The sequence below is a fragment of the Stegodyphus dumicola genome, chromosome 9, assembly GCF_044657685.1.
Source record: "Stegodyphus dumicola isolate Sdum_Otavi_A_Nest chromosome 9, ASM4465768v1".
NCBI classification, from domain to species: domain Eukaryota; kingdom Metazoa; phylum Arthropoda; class Arachnida; order Araneae; family Eresidae; genus Stegodyphus; species Stegodyphus dumicola.
Genome location: NC_140776.1, coordinates 25,348,286 through 25,373,878, shown reverse-complemented (window position 1 = coordinate 25,373,878; position 25,593 = coordinate 25,348,286). Strand labels below are relative to the sequence as shown.

The window sequence follows — 25,593 nt, the reverse complement described above, 5'->3', positions numbered from 1 at the left end:
AGTATATTTGTAACTTGAAATATAAAGTGCAATAGATGCAAACTGCACATTCATTTCAGATCAGATTTGTGTTTTTTACACCATTAAAATAATAAATTTCAGTGGAGTAAAGTAAGTGTAGCAGCACATAGAAAACAAGTTCATAAAATGGAAGACAGAGAGAATGCAATTTATTCAAGACATAATCCCCACTTGGAGTGATTTATTTTTTGGTTCACCTTTATTTTGCTTGGTAATTTCAAATGTCTGAAATCATTATTGGTTAAAACTTTATATATGTATGTGCATCATTAGCACTATGCAAAACCCATATGACATGGATAAATTTCAAAATGATGCAATTTAGAGGGATTTATTACATGCAGTTATTGTTATTAGAATTAAAAGGGAAAACACCCAAATAAACACGTAAATTTAAGACACTATGCAAATTAAAGTAAGAATTTTGATTTATATATTTTTCGTCTTACACCCACAAACACACACATATAAAACAAAATTCTAACTTTAATTTTGCTAACTCTTTAAGTCTTCTTTTTATTTTGACTGTTTCCCTACATATTCTAAAAAATAATGATATTCTTATGAAAACTATTCCTCAAATGTGTTATTTTGAAATTAATCATATCATATGGTTCTTATACCAGTTCATAATATACATCACATAATTGCTAGACATAAATCTAATATTTATCATAAGTAATTACGTTGAGATTCTAAAAATTATCGCAATAAGTTTTGTTGATTGGGCAACTCAAATTATAAACATAACATTGTCCCTGCCCTTTTCTGTGGATATTTCTTTTAAGAAAATTAGTTGTAACTTAGTTGAAATTAATTATTTATTTTAATACATTATTATCTTTCTAAGACAGGGGAAAATAAAAAGAAACTCATATAATTAAAACTATAAAGAAGCGATAAAAAAAAATTCGTCACCTGATCATCAGCATGACACAATGCTTTCATTAAAATTTCAGTTGATAACATCTCATTACTTTTGGAAATTTTGAGCTTTTCAGAAAATTTTACACAAGCGATTAAGGCACTAAAGCAGTTTCCTGTAAAAATTTATACCCCAGTTACAAATTAATATATAATCTTATTTCAATTAAAATTTTCAAGCTTACAAACAAGAAATTAATTTTCAGTGATAGATAATAATAAGAAGGAGTTAATCCTCCAGATCACAAAGTTTTTCTTAAATGATGAGAAAATAACAACAAAGAAAAAAAATTTCATCTATAGTTGTCGCTTCTTGATTCCTTTCTTTTCAAAATACCAGGTGCATCATAAATTCATGCAAAGTTCAAAAATTCGTAATAAAAGAAGGAATGCATGGAAAAATTTTCTGTTTGCGCCAATATGGTCAGAAAGACATTGGATTTTTTTCCATGCAAAAAAAAAATAATAAATATATGTTTCAGTAACCAACAGAGGGTGCTCATACGTCATACTGAAACGTTTTATTCAAATCAAGCAAACAGAAACAGACAATCAAACAGATCACAATAACATGACACTATGCATTTATTTTATGGTAACAGATGTTCAACATCGCCATCATAAGGTAATAGGCAAGTGAGGCGCATCACTATGCCCATTAGAGTGGAGTGTAGCATGTTGCCATTGATGGCAGCGACAGTCGGTCAAATGGCATTTTTCAGTTCCACCAGTGTGGTTGGGGAATACCGGTACACACAAGACTTTAAGTATTTCCACAACCAAAATTCTGCAGGGTCAAGTCTGGTGAGCTTGAGGGCCACTGAATCTTACAACGCTACTTATCACTCGGTCTTCGGTTAAAGATTCCAACAGAAGCGTCTTCACGTCGCGTGCAATGTGGGACGGGGCACCATCCTGCATAAAGGTGACAACAGCTAATACATGTCTTTCCTGCAATGCAGGCACAATGTGGCCATGCAAAAGCATAAGATACTGTGCTGCAGTGACTGTACAGGTTTTCACACTGGATACAGGATAGGGTTCTTCAAACAAGAAAGGGTTCACAATAAAAGATGCGGTGAAATGACACCAAACAGTCACATGAGAAGAATGCACTGGCTGGCTCTGGTACTCACGAGGGTTTGACAACAGAAGAAATTGAAACAGAAATTTTTTCTGCACATTCCTTCTTTTATTACAAATTTTTTTAACTTTGTACGAATTGTGGGTTACGTTCCATTTGTGCCAGCACACATGTAGCAAACTTTTGTCTTGTGTCTGTATCTGCCGGTAATAACTGGTGAAGTCGCAGGATTTTGTATGGATACAGATCGATCCAACATTCCGTGCAGAATACGTCAAATCAAAGATTTCGGAATCCCCCATTCTTCTCTCAGCTTCACGAGCACTGCTACTCCCCGTTGATGTCTTGGCTGCCATATCTTTCATGACACTTGGACACGGTCCGCTCTCAAGGGTGGTCTGTCACTTCGTTGACAATCCTTCAAACTCCCCATTTCCTCAAAACGTCGTACTAAATTCCGTATCCCATTCAATGGAATAGGGCTTTTTTGCGAATTCAGTCCTTTCTCTGTGCAAAACTTTTGCAATATAACAGTTGTGGATTCACCATTCTTGTACAACAATTTCACCACCAACGCCCGATATAGCATACTGCCGGCTTCGAATGACGAATCCGCTTCCAGCCAAGTGTTTTACTGACAACCTGATTTGCATAAAACATCTCAGTATGACGTGCGAGCGCCCTCTGTTGGTTACTTTTGGAAACTTTTTTTTTTTTACATGGAAAAATCCAATGTCTTTCTGACCATACTGATTGAAACAGAAATTTTTTCTGCACATTCCTTCTTTTATTACAAATTTTTTTAACTTTGTACGAATTTATGACGCACCTCGTACATTTACAAAAATACTTTCCTGAAATTTCTTAAATAACTAAAGCAGAAATATGTTACAAAATTCAATTTTTCAGATTATAACAAAAATGCCAATACATAAAAGGACATAGCTATTATATAGTGTATGTATTTAGCAAAACAAAACACTATTAGTAAAAAATAAGTATTTGCAATGTTAATAAATATTTGTAATAAAAAATCTGCTGAAATATGAGAGAAAGAAAGCTTGAACATATATATATATATATATATATATATATACACACATACACATACATGCATATATAATTTAATATCAATCGTTTCAACTGAGATAAATTCATGCAGAATAACAACTCTTACTTTCATTCAATTCTGAATGTTATTCTTGTACAAGATAGGGAAGCAAAAATCTGATCATGCAAAAGGAGAACAGATTTGATGATACAAAATTTTGATTTAATAATATTAAACAAAATGCAATTGGGTATTAATTTAAAAGATAATTTATTTCAATAAAAAATATTTCATTTTTTGAGAATTTTCCCTGCAACTTACTTCAAATAATCTCAACTACATTTAAATTTATTATTAAGTGCCAACTGATTTTATCAGCACTTATTAAACTTTTTAGACTGAGCAGAAACAACCTCTTTAAGCAATTAGAATATATACAAAACAAAGAATAATTTTCATAAACAATATCAAAATACCAAGCAGCTAGTGGTTTTACTTTTCCACCTTACTTCTCTTAAAAAATAAAAGCTATATAAATTCAATTTTCAACATAAAAAAGTATGCTAGTAATACTTACCAATATTATTTTCCCACATGTAGGATAATTCAGACATTAAGAAATGTATTGAAAATGGCTTGACTTTCAGAAGTTTAGGAAAAATATGCTGAAATGAAACTATTACATAAAGATAAAAGCACTTTTTTGAAGAAAATACTTTTTTGTAAATAAAATCTAAATATTATATATATATTGATAAGACTATGCCAATTGCATACCAAACATTATATATACTTCTTCTTTTCCTTTACTGTACAGTATATAGTAACAAAAACCACACCATTTCATTTAACATCAGTGCTATAACAGTCATTTAAATAAATTCATCAAAACAAAAATTTTCAAACTTAAATCTAATAAAAACACACTTTTTTAGAGTTATGTAAACTCTTATTACATAGACTATTATTAAAGTTTTACATAGTTATGTAACCTTTTTTAAAACTACATAGACCTGCAGCATAATTTGTCCGTAGTAACTGCCCAAATGACATTTTTACAGCTTTGAAAATGTGCATTTTAAAGTACATTTTTAATTAATTGTTTATTAATTTTTAATTAACCATTAAATAAAATTAATTAAATTATATTCAACTTAAATTCTATAAATATAAAAAATGAATAATAAAAAATATTTCTTGTAAATTATATGCACATCTAGTTAGAAATGTTATTACTTATTTATTAATATTGCTTATACTTATTTAAGAAATTTTATTAATTATTTATTTATGTACATATAATCATCAACAAAAATATTTATAATTCTTTTATAGCTTACAAATGTAAAGATTTATAAGTAGTATGATTTGCAAGCTTAAATTCTGGATTAGATAATTTTTTTCTACAAAGTTCATTTGTCTGCAAGTTAACTTTGTCAATGAGAACAGCTTCAAGAGTTTTTGTATCTGAACTTAGTCATGGTCGAAAGCAGAAAGAATTTTATACAGTTCATTACAGTCAGAGCAAAGAGAGTAAAATTTTAATTAATAATTAATTTCAAATCTCTGAAATAATTTAATTACTTCATCCACAGCAATCATTTGTTCTTTACTTCCAGAGCACAAACATTTTAAAAGGGGATTCAGCCAAACATGCTGAAAGTTCAGTTCATCTGCAGATGAATGTTTAAAGAGGCTTTCACAAACATCAGAAATCTGCAAAATATATGAGTACATAAGTTTTAGTCACATAAAAATACATCATTTTTATTTTTTACATTTAAAAAAAAAATGCTTTTTATCAATATGCACATAATATTTTCCCACTACATACATTTTTTAATTAAAGAAAACTTAAATGACAATAAATTTAAAATATTTTTAAAAAATATGTAAATGAGTGTAAAATTTTTGTTATAAGTATATTCAAATTGACATGAACAACTCCAACAAAACTCAAATATGCAGACACAGATCAGTCACATTCCTCATCACTTTAGTAGTTAACTTGTATAACACTATTGTTTCATGAAAAGCAGTTCTCATGCTTTTGGGTCAATGATTTATTACTACATTTTAAAAGGATTTTTTTTTAAATAAATCTGAAATCATTAGTTAGTAATAATGTTATAATACTGAGTTATTTTAGAATTTTTTTAATTTCTTCAGTATTTTGGGAATTCGTAAAGATACAATATTATATACAATGTTACTTTAAAAAGTTTTTAAAACTTTGGAAATATTTTCATAAGAAAAATATTTGCAATCAAACATATATTTATTAGATACATACATATAAAATATACACATAATTAAAAAGGTTATATAAAATGTTGTCAATACAAACAGAATTAAGCATCTTAAGAGTTACATGGAAAATCATTAAAATTAAAAAAGTGACAATTAAGGATCTCTTCATAAAAGATTCAAGAGAAAGTAATTTAAAAAACACTTTAAGTGTTACAAGGGTTCATGCTTAATGTCCAAACCTGGCTACACAAATGCATTTACACTTTTGCTAAAAAATAGGAAGGAAGTGGTTGTTTTTGATGAAACTGAAAATGTGTATAGTTCATACACAGATAATACAATGATTAAAAAATCAAGGCCATAGTACCTGTTCACGGCTCACAATTACCCATTGAGTATTCAAATTAGTAGTTGATCAAAACGCCCCTGGCGTTAATACATGCTTGAATTCGTTGAGGCAAGGAGTGGTAGAGGTTGCTAATGTCATCCTGCAATACATTCTGCCAAGCATTCATCAGTTGTTGCTCCAGATCTGCGACATTTCGACATTTTGTGGTGCCCGAATCTGGCGGCCTACCATGTCCCAAACATGTTCGATTGGTGAAAGGTCTGGTCACATTTCTGGCCAAGGAAGAGAATCAACAGCATGAAGACAGTCCATAGATATGAGAGTGGTATGTAGCCTGGCATTATCTTGTTGGAAAATGGCCCCAAGATGACATGCCCGGAATGGTAATGCAGCCAGCCGCTGGATGGTATCAACATATCATTGAGCTGTTAAAGATGTACGGAAGATAACTAAAGATGACCTGCTGTCATAAAAAATAGCACCCCACACCATCCCACCAGGGGTTATGGCTGTATGCCTTTGTAAAACAAAGGCTGTTTGGAACCCCTGGCCCCGTCCTATCCAAACACGAACACGGTGGTCATCTGCTTGAAGAGCAAAGTGGATTTCATCGCTGAACACTATACGATGTCAGTCTGATAACCGCCATGATGATTGGCTACGATAACACTCCAGAAGACTCTGACGATGTTGTGGGGGTCAAAGGCAAACATCTTAAAGGCCTCTGTGAGCGTAATCCTGCCTCAGACATGCGCCGTGAGATGGTGGACGGTACCACAGAAGATATAGATGTGGCTGTAGTGTGTTGAATACTCAATAATGATACCGTTGGGGCAGTTCGGGCCTGGCGAACAATCGTCCTATCTTGCCTCGCATTTGTGCTCCTTGGCCTTCCAGAGCCTTCATTTCATCAGCAATTTCCTTGTAGCAAACATTGCTGCCAACATCTTTGCACAGCAGTGTCTGTACACTGCAGGTGGCGCCTATTGCTTGGCATAACAACCCAGCTTCAAGCAACCCTACAATGCGACCACATTTGAAGTCGTTTAGTTGTCTGTAAGGTTTTCGATATTGTCGTAATGGCATCTTTAGTTGCTTCTTTATGGAAATAAAATGGCAGAAACAAAAAAAGATAAATTTTCCACCTCTGTTACTGGTTTTACACTTTGCAAATTGTACACTGGAAATGTGTGCTATAATCGCAATTCCTGTTCATTTGCCTTGAAACTTTGATCATTTGCATGTTCGATCAAGATGCTTTTGCATACCAAATTTCATCACGATCGCAAACGTTCTTCTTAGTGCTTCGATTTTTTTTGGAAAAGAGTGTATTTAATAACCTCTTTTCTAAAACAAGGAAATACTTATAACGGCATTAAAAAGATACACAAACTATATCCTTTTACATAACAATATATAGTCACATCACAATATAACTAGTGTATGAAAAGATAATGCATTTTTACTCATATAGAATGCTGCATGCAATTTCTGACATTCATAGTTCCTAACTTCTTTTCTTTTCTTATATTCGTGTTTTTTTTTTTTTTTTTTTTTTTTTTTTTTTTCCCAATAAAGTGTCATTATTTTTCCCCTTCCCTGTAATGCAGTGAATAAAATACAGCAGGAGTATCAAAGATATAATTTTTTACATCAGTAGAACCTGCATATTAAAATTTAAAAATATGCAGGCAGCTTTTTTTTAACAGCCCAATCTCGAAATTTAAATAACTTCAAAAATATTAAAAATATTTGTGAATAAATGAGAAATCTTAAAAATAAACAAAAAGGATTCAATATTTTCTAATGATTTTTCACACATCCCCAACCTATAACTGTCAACAAATTTTATTATGAGAAAACTAAAATAAAAAAAAGATGAAATATTCACTATAACAATGAAACAAAACAAAAAAATTCTAGAAGAAAATGCATTAATCTTAAAAAGCATTACAAATAAATTATCATAATAAAATAAATGATTACAAAAAGTGTAGCATGTGTACGTGTTCATAATAGCTTGAATGCACAAGTTCATAACAGCTTAAATGCACAAGTCCAAGAAAAAGTTAATAAAATTTTTTCTTATCACAAGAAATATAGCAAAATGCTGGAATTTTCCTCAAAGATATTCATACAATATCACAATATCATGCAATATAATCAGTAGCTATACTTTAAACTGCTAAAAACGTTAAATAGAACACAAAGCACAGAGAAAGCTATTCTGATCAACATAAACAACAACAGCTCACTAAACAAATGAGCTGAGATGTTCTCTCTCTGGCTTTTTTAAACCAACCGCACGAGACAGTTCTAGCAATTTCTGGAAAGCAAAAAGAGTAGAATTATGGTTTCAGCTAACATAGGAGTCAATTACATTTATTCAAATTAAATATCAATTACAGAGTTAAACTTTTCTTCAATGTTAAATGCATATGCTCTTGTATTTTTACTTTTCCGGCATAGCTTTCCTTTAAAATTTGTCACGTTTTTCTTTGCACAGGGTAATAAAAAGATTTTAATTAAAGTTCTACTAAAAATATCTAACTAAATACAAAATTTGTAACACAGCCCCCTTTTTAAAGGACTGCATGTCCCAGGCAGTATAATGCCTGGACAGAAAGCCAAACTTACAACTAAGGCATCAATGCAACAATAAACATTACATTACAATAACAAAAAACATAAACAATAATTGCAATAAGTAACTTGAAACAAATCAAATACTAAATAAAAATCAAATCGAATACAAAGTTAGAAACAAAAAGGACCATGGCCTTATACTGCTAACCTGTTGTAATGAACAACTTTAGGTTTAGAGTTTGATGACCACAACGTCGTTCAACCTGTTTAGGACTGTATGTGTATGGACCATCCCAAGGTGACTGTAGCTTAGGACAGAGTCCTGGACCATCCCAAGGTGACTGTAGTTTAGGACAGAGTCCTTTCCATCAAGTCGGATTCCACAATCACAACTTGTCTGCTTCGTTGAATCGATGTCCAGTGGCTCTCATGTCATATAGGGGTCTTCATTTTCTCTGTCGCAAAGTTGACTCACTCTCGTGCAAAATTGTGCATCACTTCAAACCAGGCCTGGAGATCTTGGATGTATTCCTATGGGATGAAGGCACATCTGGAGGGCGACCAGACAAGAGATCATAAAGCAGACAAAGATCATGACCGATGAGCATCTGAAATGGAGAATAGCAGGTAGTCTCGTGCTTCTCTTTGACCCTAGTATGATTTCAGCAGCTCCCTGAGCAGGGTCTTGCAGACAAAGTGTTGGCATTTCCAGATGAGGATCCCTCCTAATGATGGATAGTTATGTCCTCTGATGCTGAAAGTAGTTTGTTATTTTTGAAGTCCAAGGAAAACTTGTATTTCCTTAGAAAGTTCAATCCGAGCATGCAAGGATCTGTATTATCTGCTGCATATGCCCTGTGAGAGTAAGCGGCACTTCCAAACATGATGTTCACATTTAACTTCCCATCTATGTTGATTTTATCACTAGAGGCAGTCTGGAAGGTAGCACAGCATGGCGTCCAAATGAGTTTATCTTTAAACTGTTCAGCTAAACCTTCAGCAATATTAGCTCTGTGTCAATGGTCACATAGCAAGGAACTCCATCTATTGATGAATAGTCCATTAATGTTGCCACTCACTGCAGAAATCTTGAGCACTTTAAAATAGGGTTTTTCACTATCATTCAAACTCCACTCCATGATATGGTCATTAATTTGTTTCCTGCATTATTGCTGAGAAATGGTCTTATTTTCTGTGCCCTGCAGTTCCTTCATGTGAGGCCTTGAGCTCTGCAGTTCCAGCACTTCTTTCACTTCTTTCTCCAGGTTTCTTGTCACTCCTTTTCTGTCTTATGTCATTTAACTGTCTGTTTAAATCGTCTGTGTTCTGGGGTGTTCTGCAGTTCCTTTGCATGTGGCCTTCAGCACCCCGATTCCAGTACTTAAGGGTCAGTTTCTTGTCACTAATATTCTGTCCCAAGGAACTGACTTGTCTGGCAAAATAAATTGTTTTATTTTCCGTCCCCTTGGGTGTTCTGCAATTTTATCGCATGTGGCCTTCAGTGCCATATTTCCAGCACTTTACAGCCAGTTTGTTCTCACTCCTACTCTGCATCAAAGCACTGACTTGTCTGGATCAATCATCTAAACGAGCCATCAATTCTCCACTGGCTCGTGGACTTGCACAGCTCTCACTGGTTGGCAGTCTCTACAAGTTGCTTGCTGAGCTGCCTCTAATTTCATGGCATACACCAGAACACTTTTTAAGTCCTTGACATCCAACATTTGTAGAGCTTTCTGTACTTTAGGATCCCGGATGCCGTCGATATTCCTTGTACGACAGAGCACACTCTGAAAAGGCAAGATGTGACAGCCTTTTAACATCCGTGGCAAGTTCCTGGAGTGTTACCGTGGGGTTCTGTTGATGGAATTTCTGCCTATGAGGAAGAATGTCTTTATAGAAAGCTTTCTGAGGGAAACTGGCTCGTATTCATGTTATTCATGCGAAAAACCAACCATACAGCCAGCCTGTTTACCTGGATTGAAATCCAAGCCATGTCAAACTACTAGTATTCAGCAGTCTTAACTACTCAACCACTGGTGGGCTTCTGTATTCAATCCAAAAAGAAATACTACTAATAAAAAATAAACACTGAATTTCAATTCAGTTAATCCAAGTGTACTAAAACATACATGTGCAACAGATATCCCTGGATTGCCCCATAAATTATTTTTGGTGATATTATGGCATAAATATTTGGGGTGCAGATAATAAGAAAGTATCAAATAATAATTTAGTTTTTGTAACTAATATGACAACCAACATAATGGAGATATGCTACCCTTAAAACATTTAATTTAATAAATATAATCTGGACCAACAGTTATATGTTACTTTTCCTACTGCAAGCTGCAATTATGGCATACTCATAGTATGCTGCCCAACAAGTATAGTGGTTAGTGTCGCTGACTGCCATGCTGAAGGGCCCGATCCAAATCCCAGAGAAGGTATGGATGGATGTTTGTAAATGTATAGTGTCCATGCGGCATGGAGGCACTCTATGCAGCAAGTCAAAAGTTCTCTCAAGAAGTTGGTGGTAAGGGAAGAGAGGTGGAAGACCCTTGGACCTCCCCCCCCCCGAGTGCTCTCCATCAAAATTGAGGACGGAACTGAGCTCTTGCACTGTCACCTGTAAGGTGCTCAAGGTTGTTGTCAATGACCAGGCGTATCTTGCACTCCTTTCCACAAGGAATTTCATTAGCTTGGGTTGACTATAGGTCAGACAAGTGAGCATTAGTCAACAACAGCAACAAAATCCATAGTATTATTTGGAATGATCTAAGACAGGTTTTTGGCACCATTTGGTGCTGATGTATATGTCTTTGTTGCTGTCTTAATAGGTGACATTTATTTAAACAGTAGCTTTGCTATGGTAGTAAGTGATAAAAATTGAATTCTTTATCTTTTGTTTAGCATTCAGTCAATTAGCACACAATTATGAATATAATGCAATTTAAAAAACTAAACTATTGTTGGATAAAAACATTTACTATAACATAGCAATATTTTCTTGTAATTTTTCTTGACTGTAATTGTTATTTAAAAAAAAAATTCTTGTTACAACTCAATCAACATTTAATGAAGCAAAAATCTCTGTTACTACCCTGAGCTATAATCACTTATGTCTATTGCACAACATGAGCACATAAATCACATTTTCAATCCTAAGCAAAATTTATTTGCCTATTTTAAATATAAAAACTCTTTAATACCTTCAGATCAGCACTGCTCAAACAAACTAAGTTATGATTATGCATCTTAAAATAAGCTTGGCATAAAGTAGTCTGTATGCTAATAAAAAAATATCAGTATTACATAAATCTGTTTCCCTGATACTTTTACTTTTTTACATAAAACATATGTCGTAACAATTTAAGATAACATTACGAATTGTTTGAAAACTTAAATCTTATAACATAAAACAATGGCGATAAATTAGTCAACAATCTATGCCAAATATGATACAAGAATTAAGCACATCACTAAAGCAAATTACAAATGTTGAGTACTTACATGGGTGACAAGACTGACTTCTGTTAATGCTTTATACAATTCTTCTGGTAATGATGGATGCCAAATGAGAATTTGTTCAGTTCCAATTATTTCAACAATGCAACTTACCAAACCATACTTGCCACGGTTATGATATGGTAATTCTTTTAACAAGAAAAGTGCCAGTTCCTTTATCAATGGACTTTGGCATGCTTCTAAATTTTAGGAAGAAAAAATACACAATAGCTTAGGTATTAAAATGCAAATATATAAATTACAAGTGGTAAAAATGGTAGATTAAAAAAAAAATTTAATTAGATTCAATACGAAATAACTATATAAAAACTATAATATTTTTTTAGATATATTAGAATCTATCTGATCATTTTTGTGGGCTGATTAGTTACTAATGCACTTATTTTTAAACTTTGTATACATTAAGATTTTACAGCAAAATAATCTGATGAATTTAGGGAAAGGAAAAGTTGTTGCACTATTGTACAAATCAATAAATTTTAAAGAAGTAACAGTAAAAGAATACTTTTTAAATTTTCTAATTACTGTAAATGGCAACACAATTTGATTCAGAATTTTCAAACCATCTTATGTCATTAGATATTGCAAATATTTAGCTTAATTTAATTTCTCGATTACTGTTTTATTTAAGATTTTTGGCCTTTTAGGCATCATCCAGGTGCCAACCGTGTGCCAATGGTGTTTATTAACGATGTGCCAATGGTGGTATTCTACTAGAACAGAGGATCTCAAAATCTTGTTTACCTCACACACTCCCTTTCACCATTCCTAGATCATCATGCCAAGTTTATTTGCCCAAGTTTAATAAAAACTATGATTTTTAAATATGTAGACTTTTAAAATTTCATAACATTTATTAGTACAATAAATTATAAATAATTTTTAGCAAATATAACTAAAAACATCCTGAGAAATACTTGTAAATTGTGATTAAAGAAATAATTATAAACAATAAATACACAGTGGATGATCTAAAAATAACAGAAAAAGTAAAATTTTAGTAATCTGAAAAGTATAGATAGTAGCGTGAAGTGGTTTGCATTTTGCATTTCTTTAACTATATGTCATTCCTTTAAAACTAATAAAGAATCCATTTCTTGCTGGATGTTTAATTTAGCATAAGTATTTTAGGTAAAACATTTATAGACATACTTTAGCAATTAAATTTATTTTTTAAATAACTGACTATCACTATTTCTGAATGAAATGCATTTTATGTCACAAATTAGCATTCATTTTATACAATTTTTTTGTTACGGTTCTATGCATTACACCTCAGAAACATTTGCATGTGAATACACAAGGAATGAATACTCATACCAAATTACATGAAACAATTTATCAAGCTCATTCAAATATACAGTACAAAGTCTGAAATCTGAAATGGTTCAAAATTCTGACCACCAACTTTTTTTTGTTTTTTGTTTTTTGTATGCTTTACACTAGTGCATTTGATATTTTTTCATAGTAAAACATGGAGAGCCTCAATTCTTAATTTCACTTCAACACTAAATAAAATACCTCTATATTGAAGAAGCAATCATTTATTAACATACGTCTGTATAAACAATAATTTGACTTCGTAGTCACCTTTCTGCTTGCCATACATCTCAAATTGAAACATCACCAATTTTACGCCTATAGAATAATTTATATCCCTGACCACAACATAACAAATCATTATTTATTATTTTTTGCTTTCATCACTCCATGACTATCAACACACTGTAGCTTCAGTAATGATTCATGCAGTGATGTCCACAGAAGTGACTCACACAATAATGTTTAAACATTTTCTTTTTAAATACTAGTAACTAAACAATAAAGAGCATGGTAACCTTTTATGTTGGCATTATGCTTGACAACGATTACAGACTTCAACTAACTCCACTGTGAAGTGTTATGTTGACAAGAAATTTAACAGAAATCTTTCCATATGAAAAAAAAAAAAAAAAAAATTGTAAATGATACTAATAGGCCAAAAGATTAAATCTGTGTTGTTTAAATTCAGAATGACAGATCTGTTATATTCAAATAGCAGATTCATAAAATAAGCCCAGAACCAGTGGCAGAATTTAGGGAAGGCAAAATTTTTAGAATTTAGGGAGACACTTGGCAGCATAATTTAATATCCATCAGGCCTGGATAGTCCTAAAGTATACAAGAGCATTTACTTATTCAGGGCTCAGATGAACCTTAACCCCTTCGATCCTGACAATGGCAAATGAAGTTCCTCCGTGTGCCTGTGACCTTAGCCTAAAACATCACTGTGTGCTCAAGCACATTTTGGAATTAAACCTAACATGTGAAAATAATTCCTATAAAATTTTCAAATATTTGGAATCTTGCATATGTTATTTAATTGTTATTTCTTGTTACATAAACAAAAAACCCTAATATTTAAAATTCAGAATAAGTTTAATTTCAATATTAAGAATAATGAAGATATCCCCACATTTAAATTATTTCGTTACTATAATAAAGATATTTTAGAATAAAAAAATTTTGATTGACAATTACCGTAATTTCTGGAAAAAACGCCGTGACGTTTATGTGTTTAAAACTTAAATTTTCAGTGGGGGCGGCGTTTCTACCCATGCGGCGTTTAGGTGCACTAAAAATAAAATATTTCCTATGATGGTCATTGTACATAGTTTGGATGGCCTTGTCATTGTGCATAGACTGGTGCTGTTCCCACACAAAAGACCACTCAGTTGCTTTTTGCGAACGTTATTTTGTTTACATTCTTTCCCTTGAACGGACCTACATGCCTTATTCACCCTAAACGAGATCTCAGAACAATAACATTCTTCCCCCTTTCAAATCAACATTCTCATCAGTTTGAATAGTCTCTCTCCTCTGCCATTCGATGAATCTTCCAGGACCCATCGTCTCCCCACCCCTGCCTTTTCTGCAATTTTTTTCAAAGGCGGATACGACTCCACCTGCCTCGCAATAATGAACTCTGATGTATTTCCCCTTCAGCATGAATGGATTTTTCTTGGCATTCTGCCAAATACAGATCCCATCAGTTTGAGTACAAGTACAGTCAAAAGTAGTTAATCCGGACTCGTCGGGACTTCGGCAATTCCGGATTATCGATTTTTCCGGATTATAGATCATCAGTTTAAATTTGGTAAGATGACATGCAGAAATTACAAAATAAAAAATATGAAACCGTAATTTACGAAATAAAGAACAATTATGATCTAAAGGGTATCAAAATTTACAAAAAAAAGCTTAATATTTATTTGTTTACTTTATTAAACATTTCTTTCAATGTAAGTTGTTTAAGTTGCTTCCTTTCATGTGATAATACTTTCTCTTTAATTCTATTAAACAGACATAATTTCTTGTTTAGTTACAAAATTCCGCTGTTCAAGTCCTATAATTGTTTTAAGTCATATCAAAGACGGAGTACATCGACATGAAATACTACATTTAGTAAGGAATTATAAGCCAAATAAAATAAAAACATCTGCCGTGAAGATAAGGATAGTGCTGACAGATCAACTTCCAATTCATTATGCGTCACGGCGTTTCCCGCCCTCCCCCCGCCGCAGAGCAGCGTGAAATTGATAAACAGATTTCGGATTTCGAAACATACTTTCGCTTTGTAAATCCTTTACATATTAGTAAATATATATTGGAAATTCTATTTGACATAATCGAAAGTTCAAGCTTACTTTTATAAAATTGCTCTAACAATCTGCAAAAAGTAAAAAGCCGGATCCAATTCGAAGATTAAAGAACAACGCAATCTGCAACATTAACTGAATTAGATAATTTTAGCTTACCTTTTACCGTCCGTTATACATTAAACGCGCATGCGCACACATATATTTGCAGCCGTAAAGGTATTACGCGCACACGTAAACGCCTCTGCGCGTGCGTCAAAGCGACGCATGCACAGAAAGTTTGTAGTTTTGAGGTCCGAATTAACGACTTTTGACTGTACTTGTTGAATAGTTTTTAAGTAAGAAGGGAGCGGAAAATTTTTGAAAATGTCTCTAAACGGCACAGAAGCTATACATTTCTTACCTTTAATTTATTTTCGAGTTATGGTTTCATTTCATGCATTTTTCATAACTGGTATGTCATATATCAGGACTTAGGTTGAGTTTTTGCATCTATACGGCCCATGACGATGTCACGCGCAATTTAATCTATTGCGGCATTTACGCTGATGCAGAGTTTCTGTGTAATTTTAATTTTTTTCCCGACATTTTTCTCGAGTGCGGCATTTATGCTGATGCGGCCTTTCTTCCGAAAATTACGGTAATAAAAATTCTCAATGTGGCAATTACATGATTTGAACAGTGGAACTCTGTAACTGAATAAAAGGTTATCTGTAAAAGAGAAAATATTAGTACAAAAATACAGCAACTTAACTAACTTACATTGAAATAATTTTGTTTTTTAATTTTGATTCCCTTAAGATTGCAAATTCTTTATTATTTAATAAACCATTATTTTATACTTTAATTTTATAATTTCTATTTGTCATCTTCCTAGATTTAAACTGATTATCTAATATCTGGAAAAAATCTGAACTCCAGAATTGCTGAAGCCCCAACAAGTTGAATCTCAGACTTTGTACTGTAGTAATCAGTTAAAAAGATTATCTATAAAAACTTACCGATATCAATAATTAAAATATGCAGGTTGAGGAGACTTTTAAACAAATCTCTACATAAATGCCGCAAACTCTGAAACAAATTTTTAATTACATCTTTATTTAAAAGACAGCAACTATTCAAAATTCTGCAATTTCAGCATTAAATAAATATATTCAAGAACAAAAACTCAAGAATTCATACAGTCAATTTAATTTCATATAAGTATAATATGTAATTCAGAAAAATCTTTATAATAAATTTGCAGTGATAAAACTTTCAAGAATACTGCAAATCAAAGTTGATGTTTAATTATACTGAGTCATTAGGGTATTTTTTGTTGTTGTTGTTGTGTTCATATTACATGGAACAATGGTTGCTAAAGCCTACTTCGAAGAGAGGGTGGACTTCTATTTTCCACCCCCAATTATGAGGGAGAGCACACTAGGGGGTCTCTTCTTAGTTTTATTTATTGAATTTTATTTATTATTTTAAAGCAGGTGACATGAAACATGTCAAAGCCTTTACTGCAACTGGAACTTCCTATTTTTAGCCAAATGTGCTTTGAAATTACACCCAGAAAACATACCATAAAAACAGTGAATTACAAAATAACGGTGGTGACGAATTATAGTCCACCAGACTTTTCTTCAACCACAGCTGTCTAGTCATTAGGTTTGTCAGTGCAGGAAACAAGGAAAATTAGTGATGCCTTTGTCAGGATTTGAATGCCTGACCTTCCAAGTGCCACCCAAATGTGCTTTCCAATTAAACCATAAAGGCACATGGTAAGATGGGAGAAAATACCTTACATTATCCTCCACATAAATATTCACTGGGTAGGAAGGAATCCAATTGCCAAAGCTTGGTGAAGATAAATTGTCTACCACATTTTATTATGGATACTTGTAAAGTGACTGTAATTTTTAGAAGCCAAGAAACTACAGAAATGACAAGTGCCCTCACTGGGACTTAAACTGCAGACCTATTGCTAGCCAGACATGCCCCAAAATTCACTGTGCAAGCATGCTACTAGGAGGGAGAAAATACCTTACAAATGCTTTGGGATCCAAATAAAAATTCATACACTGAAAAATTTTGTATTTTTGCATGAAAGGGGAGATATAAAAAGACCTGAGAAACAAGAATCCTTATTTCTGAATACAACAATTTTACTAAATGAAAACTCATTATTTATTTTATTAAAACATTGATATAAGAAAACATTTGAAATTACATTTTTGAAATCTAATATGAATTTATTCAATAAACATTTTCATGCATTATTTTTCTTTAATAATTCTTGATCTTAATAATGTAAACTACATGTAAAACTAAATGAACAATGAACTAATAGAAAACTTTAAATGTTTCAAAACTCAAAATCATTTAAACAAAAACAGACTTTACAACTTTAAACTCATAAATGCTTTATCAACTTCTTTCCTAAATAAGACTTCTCATTATTTTCCAGTTTTATAGGTTTGAAACTAATGTCTAAGATTACTTCATTCTCATAATAAACTCATTGATTAAGTGTTCTGAGAAGTATGGCATATTATTTCAAACATTAAAAAAAATGAAATGGTTTAGAAATCCATATAAACATATTTCAGCAAAAACTAAATTTAGCTATATATATATAAATAAATATTAAAATTTTTTAATGTCAACATAAAACAGTGATTTTTTTTAAAATTTTAACAGCCAAAAATCCTTTTAATTAATTTTTTTTAACAACACACTCCAAATATCTCTTCAAAATCTATTATAAAATTTATATAATGTTTATACCTACATCGATAAAATGCTCTCTGTGATGCACAATATATTCAAAAAGTAATTTCATAAGGCTCTTATTTTCTGACAGCATGTATCTTAATTCTTTAATTCTTTCAGCATCTATTACCTGACTGCTAGTAGAACTCAGTATATTTCTGAAAAAAAAGGACAAAATAAGAAAACGAATACTTTAGAATAAGTATGTATTATTCTTGTTGTCACAAAAAAAAAAAAAACATGTTTACTTTTTATACACTGCATAAAAAAAAAAAAATCTGCCATTAAACTCACCCCAAGACATTTGTCCACTGAATCAGATCACGGACACATAATAACAGTAGTTCCGGATCATTAGCACTAAAACAAATAATTTTATATTTTATAATACAAATTACCTTGATATACGCCTAATAAAACGCACAATATATTTATTAATTACCTTTTAGAAATATTAAGTACCTCATGTACTATTTTGTCAACTATACAAAAACTACTAGATTTCATAATAAATTCATTGGGAGGAAAGACAGCCATGATACCACTGAAAATGCAAAGACATGAAGAACATGGAAATTTCTTAAAAGCTTGAAAACTATCTTCTTCAGAAAGAATTTCCATCTATGAATGATAAAAGATTCTTTCTTTAACAACTAGAAGCATAACAATCAATAACAATGTAAATGATCAAAATTCTATAAATTTTAACAAAGGTAACAAATATATATCAGTTAGCAACAAATATATATCAGCTGAAAAGTTTTTCAGATAATGAAAAACTTAATAAGATTCAAATTAGAGATGTTTCAAACAACTTTATAGATATCTTTTGAGTTAATTTTAAAAAGAATGAAATTTTACACTCCAATCTTAATATATTTTAATAATTATTTAATAAGCTATGACAAGAAATAATTAAAAGTAATTTTTAACAAGCATTCAAAAAAAATTATTAGCAAATAGCATAAAGTATTTATAAAGATAATTTTACTTTTTAAAACAGATATATATTTACTTAAGGTTCATTACACTTGAGTGAATATATTAACATTCAATTTTTATACAATGTACTTTATCAAAAATGGAGCATAATAGCAAAAATTATATTCAAATGTCAACATATGACAAAATGTTTAGCAACATGAGAAGATGTTGAAAATTTTCCTTATAAATTGATTATTTAGAGATTTAATAGTTTAAAATACATACAAGTACTTTTAAAACATTTTCCAGTTTGGTTTTCGTCCAAAATAACTGAGGTAATTATAAATTTTAAATTATTAGCAAATTAATATACAACATAACAGCTTTCTTTCCTTAATACTGTTCACCAAAATAGATCAAATCAAAAAAATCTACAACATTTTCAATCCAGAGTAAACATAAAATAAGCATGCCAAAGTAAAAAATACCGAAGCTCTAAACTTTTTGTTTACACATATACATCATAAAACAACAAAATATAACACAGAATATTTAAAAAATTTTACTACATATCTTAAAAAAAGATAATGCCACTTATTAGCAATTTTAACACAGCTGTTATACAGTTTATTCTCCTCAGAAACAAAATATTAAAACTAAAAAGCTTAAACACACTGAACAAAAATAAAGAGTTGAGAACACTTTTTAAATGGATAAATAATATTACGGTGATGAAATCCTAATCACTCTAGTTTCATTTTTTTTTTAACATTGAAAATTCTTCATCTATAATTTGATATATAAAGAATAAAAGCTTTAAAATTGCTAATAAGCATATTTAATTATTTAAATAATAATACTTACATACTTTCTCATTAACCATTTTCAATAAACAAAAACTGTTGCCAAACAGTGTGATTCTGAAAATTAATAATCGACAAATATGGCATCACAGTACACACATATGATCTTCACCTTAGTTTTATGTAAATCTTGATAAATCCTTGTCAGGATAAAGAAGAGTCTATGCTGCTGTTGTTTACCTAAGCAGGGTCTAGATTTTTCAGCCATTAGTTTCTTTTGGGCAGCTTAATATGGTCTTGAAACAAATAAAAGTTATCATCTTCTGTAGAATTACTGCCTGCAAAATCATTAAGATTTGGCAATAGTAGAAGTGATAGGTAGTCATATTAGCCAGGCCAAATAATGAATGCACCAGTGAGTTTACCAGACCTAGAAATTTTAATATGGAACACTATAAGACTATCCCCAGCTAGTTTTTCAAAATGGTTTCATCAATATAGACATGACGCAGGATTTAATAAGGTCTATTGACTCTAGGAAACAAAAAAAAAAAAAAAAAAAAAGAATATAGCTGAGGTTGAATCAGAATCTTTGGCTAAGCCATCTGTCATGTCATTTTCAATAATGAAAGAAAGAAAGCAGACAACATATTACAATGGCTGGGGACCCAATGTAATATGTTGTCTGCTTTCTAATAGAGAGTGAAGACTAGTCTGACAGTCATAAAGTGATTTTTTGCCTTTAAGAAACACAGGAGAAAGTGTCTCAATGGCAGCATGGGAGTCAACAAAGATAACATTTAAACTCCATTCTTTTACCAATTTCCTTACCAACTAAAGAAACATCAGCAACTTTGCTGTCAGTTATTTCAGAATTTACCAACAGCTTTACAGTAAAATGTTCTAAGTGTACCTAAGCTCCTGTGTTTTTAATGCTATACACAGCGAGACCATCTGCATAAATATGTAGCAAATATACAGAACTTTCATCAATTGTAGCAAGAGTGGCCATCTTAAGCTTCACATTTATAGAAAATTTTTTGCTTATGGAAAGAATTAGTCTAGATTATAGTTGATGGCACTGATATGTCCACAATACATGATTCACTTAAATAAAGGATTTCGTTAAGTAGCAATTAGCAGCAAAATTCATCTGACTGCTAATTTTTTTGCCAAGCTCAAAAAGCATTTCTAAATTTTTAATCTAAGTTGAACTAGTATATATGTTGACAAAGTTTTTCAAATAGTTTCAAAGCATATCTATGCCTTCAGTCAACCAAAGGCTCCATACCAGTCTGTAAGTGCATGGCTTCAGTTGGGAGTACAAGTAAGTGCCAATAACATTGTTTTGAACCATTTCCAACTCTTTCTGGGTGGTCTCATATGTGGTAACCTATAGCTCAGCTCCATATTCAATAGCAGGGCTGATGCAGGTCTTAAAGGTAAAACAAAACAAAGGAAGTGCAAAGATTAAAGAATCCATTATTAAAAGTGCAATTTCATTTTTTGTACTCACGGTAAAAACTTGATAATTGGTTTTATTAATTCCTACAATTATTTTATTTTAGAATACAAGTTCATTACTGTCTTTTCATTTTTCTCCCAAATTTGGAATAAATCATTTGGCCCTGACTGATTGAAGACTCCTTCTTTAGAAAAGCATGCAGAGTATTCTTAATGTCATCAGATCCTGCCATCAGAACAGTATGCTTTAATGGATAAAATATGGACTTTATTTGAAAGCAGATACACCCATTCAAAAAAGAATGTGATTCAAGGGCACAAAATTTACATCTATGACTGCATTTTGGTTTATTTGCAATGTGCATTTTTTATTACCTAACTAAATAAAGAATCACCTGCTTAAATTTCCAGCAGAATGACTGATGCAAGTTTGGCAAATTCTCTGCCATCTTTTATAGTTGAGAAGAAAGTATGTAAGCATCTCGATAATAATCTAACAACATAAATGTCATCCTTACCTTAAATTCCTTCTTATCACAAAAATAGTTGAAATAACACCATGCAATGGCAGCATTCAAACGGCAGTTTAAGAATGTCTTATCTGGGAAAAAATAACATATAAATAATATCATAATAATAATAAAAATAAATAATAGACTGTACACTTTGGTTAATCTGATATTTATCCTTTATTAAAAAAATTATACATTATAAATTCAACACTTCTTTGAATATTTATTATCTAACTTTTCTGCGAAATAAAGAATGTTACAAACTGAATGTTACATTACAAACTTACCACTCATTAGTAGATCATCCAGAGATTTTTTTATATTTTCTGATGCTGAAGTAAAATTTATATCTTCTTTATATTGTGTGAATAAATTCTTCTTACAATTTTGAAACATAAGAATAATCATTTTCAATACTGACTGACAAAGAGAATATAATTCTGTTGTTTTCTGAAGACTGTTTTCGACTCTGTAAATATTTAAAAAAAGGAAAAAAAAAATAATGCAGGCACAAATGCTTCGTAAAATTACTAAATCCTAAATTCTAAAAATATAATGTCAACTATACAGATAAATATATATATAAAAAAATTTCTTTTATTATTAAAATCAGCTGACAAGAATACACTATTTTTGAAAAAAAAAATTTAATGCAAGAAAACATTTCATTATTAAACTGCCAGTCGAATTATTTCATTAATTTAAAAGTTTATTAGACTTCTTTCTGTGAACTATTTTAATTTGATTTTATCTTCAAAGAAACATTAACACCAAAGGAAATTTGTATTTGGCATTTACTTTGAAATAAATGCATCTTGGTAAAGGCCTGTAAACTTGTATTGCCCACCTTTAATAACACCTTTGGAAATAATAATAATCACTGCAAATAATTCACACTCTGTATGAAGCCTCATATTGCTTACAAATACAAATATCAACTTAAAACAAAATTCAGAATGATATAAACTTTAAAATAGACATAAAACTTAAAATAAATATATGGAAATAACAATTAAAAAACTACTGTTTTCAAAATTTTCTCAGAGTTTTAGAAGATATTTTAATATGTTTGAAAATGTCAAGCATAGTAATGAACGTGGATTTAAAAAAGTCTTCAATTAGACTCAAAGATAACAATGGATATTTTTGAAGCAAATCTCTCCTTTCAAAATTTTTAAGAAACACACAAAATTATTCTTTTCACAAAATTTCCATCTTTAAATGATGACAAGCTAAAGCTATACCCCCCCCCAAAATGTACACAATTTTATTAGAAAAATGATAATGACCCTTCTGCTTCACAAAAAGTGTTTAAATTAACATTTATTTTCCTTCGTGAAAAATTTTTTTGTAGTATAAGTTTATATTACAAGAAATATACACTTGATATACTTGATATACAAATATTGCATAAGCTTAAAAAATATGAATCACAATATATATATAATTACCTTAAAAAATTTAGAACAGCAATAAGAATATCGCTTGTGGTTTTCCAAACTGAAATATGTAAAAGAATTTCTATAGTGAAAATTGTTTATCTTTATGCAGAAACACTTTAAAATAAAATAAAACTATTAAAATATTAATGAAATATTTTTAGATTTTCATTAATTTTAACTAAAAATTTCAGATATGTCAAGTATATTATCACTTATGGAAAACTAAAGTGAAAAAAAGACACAGAAAACAAAGTTTTTTTTTTTTTTTTTTTTTTTTTTTTTTAATTAGGCATTGAAGGTTTCACATAATGGTATTTCGGATAGATATTTTATTTAGATAATTAACTTGATTCTATGTGGATTGATTTAAATTATATAAGTAGAAAACAAAAAATAGAAATTTAAAATTTAATCTTGCAATCTGAAAAACATCAGATTACAATCTAATGCCTTAAAAAAAAGTAGATCATTTAAAAAAATTCATAACAGTTTTTAAGTATATAAAAAAAAAACACAAATACAATGTATTCACATAATGAATGTATATTCCATGGCAGGATTTATCATGCAAAGTGGTCATTATGCAACCCTTATGAATTTGTTCTTAAACAAAATTGTTAAGTAGTTTTAAAAAATATTAAAAACATTGCCAATATTGGAAATGATAAGAATTTACTAATTTATCAGTTATGAAATTATTTGCAAACATTATATAAGGTATATAATCTTACAGTTTGCAATTGTTTAGTGTGAGGCATCCAAAATTTTCAGCGAAAATGCAAGACTCAATTATTCTTTCCTTCCAGCACATTTATCTTTGATTTAAGGAGGGAGAGAAATCTAAGTTTGACAAGTTTAAGAATTGATATACAAGAAGATGATCCTGAAATACAGTGCTCCATAACCAGGACCCTCGACCTGGGATTCCTTACGAGGTTAGATATCCAGGTCACGTAGGACCCCTCAGTGGCGGCGCAGGCCCCACGGTCCCTGCCCGGCTTTATACATAGCCCCAGCAGGATGAAGAAGAAAATCGCTATGACGAATTAAAAACGCTAAGACATCTTTGCCTCGGGGCACCACTCCCTCAGCACCAGACGAACAATTGGTGCCCTGCCTTACTGTGTCAGTCCCCGTCACTGAGACTCTGAGGGCTGATCCCCCATCGAGAAGGCCACAAAAATATCTACAATATAGCTCCACCACAGCCAGAGGAACAGACATGACAGTACCAGTATGGTCCCTGCCAAGCCTGAACCAACCTAAGTACAATACTTGGGTTCTAGTCCTGTGAAGACTGTTTGTATACCCCCGTGGTTGAGACTGTCTAGGTACAGATCCTAACCAGTACTTCCCAGTCAACCTTCGGGGGGAATCCTGAAATACACCATGACGCTGTTAATAAACAGATCAGTCCTTTATCACAGCTTATTGGGATACCTTCATTTGGCTATGATTTGGATGTCTGCCCATTTCTAACTAACTAAATTTTTGGTACCAATGGATTATCTGCAAAACCTCAATAAGAATCGCTGGACAAAGTGCTGTGTTGCAAAATAAGGCAAGCCAGAATTTAAAAAATGTATACCGGTCTGGCAATCCACTAATGTATTCCCCCCCCTTGCAATGAGTCATACGCCACTGTGGAGTTTGCTTGCTAATAAAAAAGAAAGGTGTTGCCTTTCTTTTTTTCTTTTTCTAAGAAATATGGCATTTTGCCTAACATTACAGAGTACAGAAAAGTACACTCCGTGAGTTAATTTGGGCAATTCTCTGATCTTTTTCAAGTTAAAATTGGTCAATTAGTACATCAACAGCAGTTCCAATTTGCTCTGCAAAACAAAAAATTCTATAATTCTCTGATGCTTTTTTAATTTAAAACATATCGCTCTGCACATTGACAGAAGACAGAAAAAAAAGAAAGTTTTACTATGAATGTAGTGTTTTTAATCTAGTTAATTTGTTGCTGTTTTATGTAATTTTTAGTGTTTCATTATGGATGTTTCTTTCATTTTTATTTTCTTTAATTTGTTGCTGTTTTGCGTGATATTTTCCATACAGGCATTTTTTAAAATGGCTACTGTTTTTGACATGATATGTTGGCCAAAATTAACCACCAACAATTGCCAACTTTGCAGGAAGGTTAACGGATAATAAAGAGTACCTAAATTTTAGCAGTAAGAAATGTGGATGTCTCATTTCCACTTCTTCTGAATGTACCTGATGGTTGCAAAAAAGCTGCTGTTGGCAACTTTTTGTT

At 31.4% G+C, this 25,593-nt stretch overlaps 1 protein-coding gene across 1 annotated transcript in view; it reads right to left on the bottom strand.

Annotated features, from left to right (window-relative positions):
* The window catches only part of LOC118189848 (tRNA (32-2'-O)-methyltransferase regulator THADA-like), a 119,256-nt gene that overhangs the window by 81,177 nt on the left and 12,486 nt on the right, over positions 1 to 25,593 (bottom strand). Inside the window, exons 6-16 of the mRNA XM_035360529.2 lie at positions 23,343 to 23,391; positions 22,179 to 22,360; positions 21,898 to 21,980; positions 18,631 to 18,809; positions 18,483 to 18,548; positions 18,208 to 18,346; positions 16,433 to 16,502; positions 11,779 to 11,972; positions 4,665 to 4,796; positions 3,658 to 3,745; positions 940 to 1,061 (exon numbers count right to left, since the gene is read on the bottom strand). Coding sequence (XP_035216420.1) covers positions 940 to 1,061; positions 3,658 to 3,745; positions 4,665 to 4,796; positions 11,779 to 11,972; positions 16,433 to 16,502; positions 18,208 to 18,346; positions 18,483 to 18,548; positions 18,631 to 18,809; positions 21,898 to 21,980; positions 22,179 to 22,360; positions 23,343 to 23,391 — 1,304 coding nt within the window. The remainder of the gene's footprint in view (positions 1 to 939; positions 1,062 to 3,657; positions 3,746 to 4,664; positions 4,797 to 11,778; positions 11,973 to 16,432; positions 16,503 to 18,207; positions 18,347 to 18,482; positions 18,549 to 18,630; positions 18,810 to 21,897; positions 21,981 to 22,178; positions 22,361 to 23,342; positions 23,392 to 25,593) is intronic.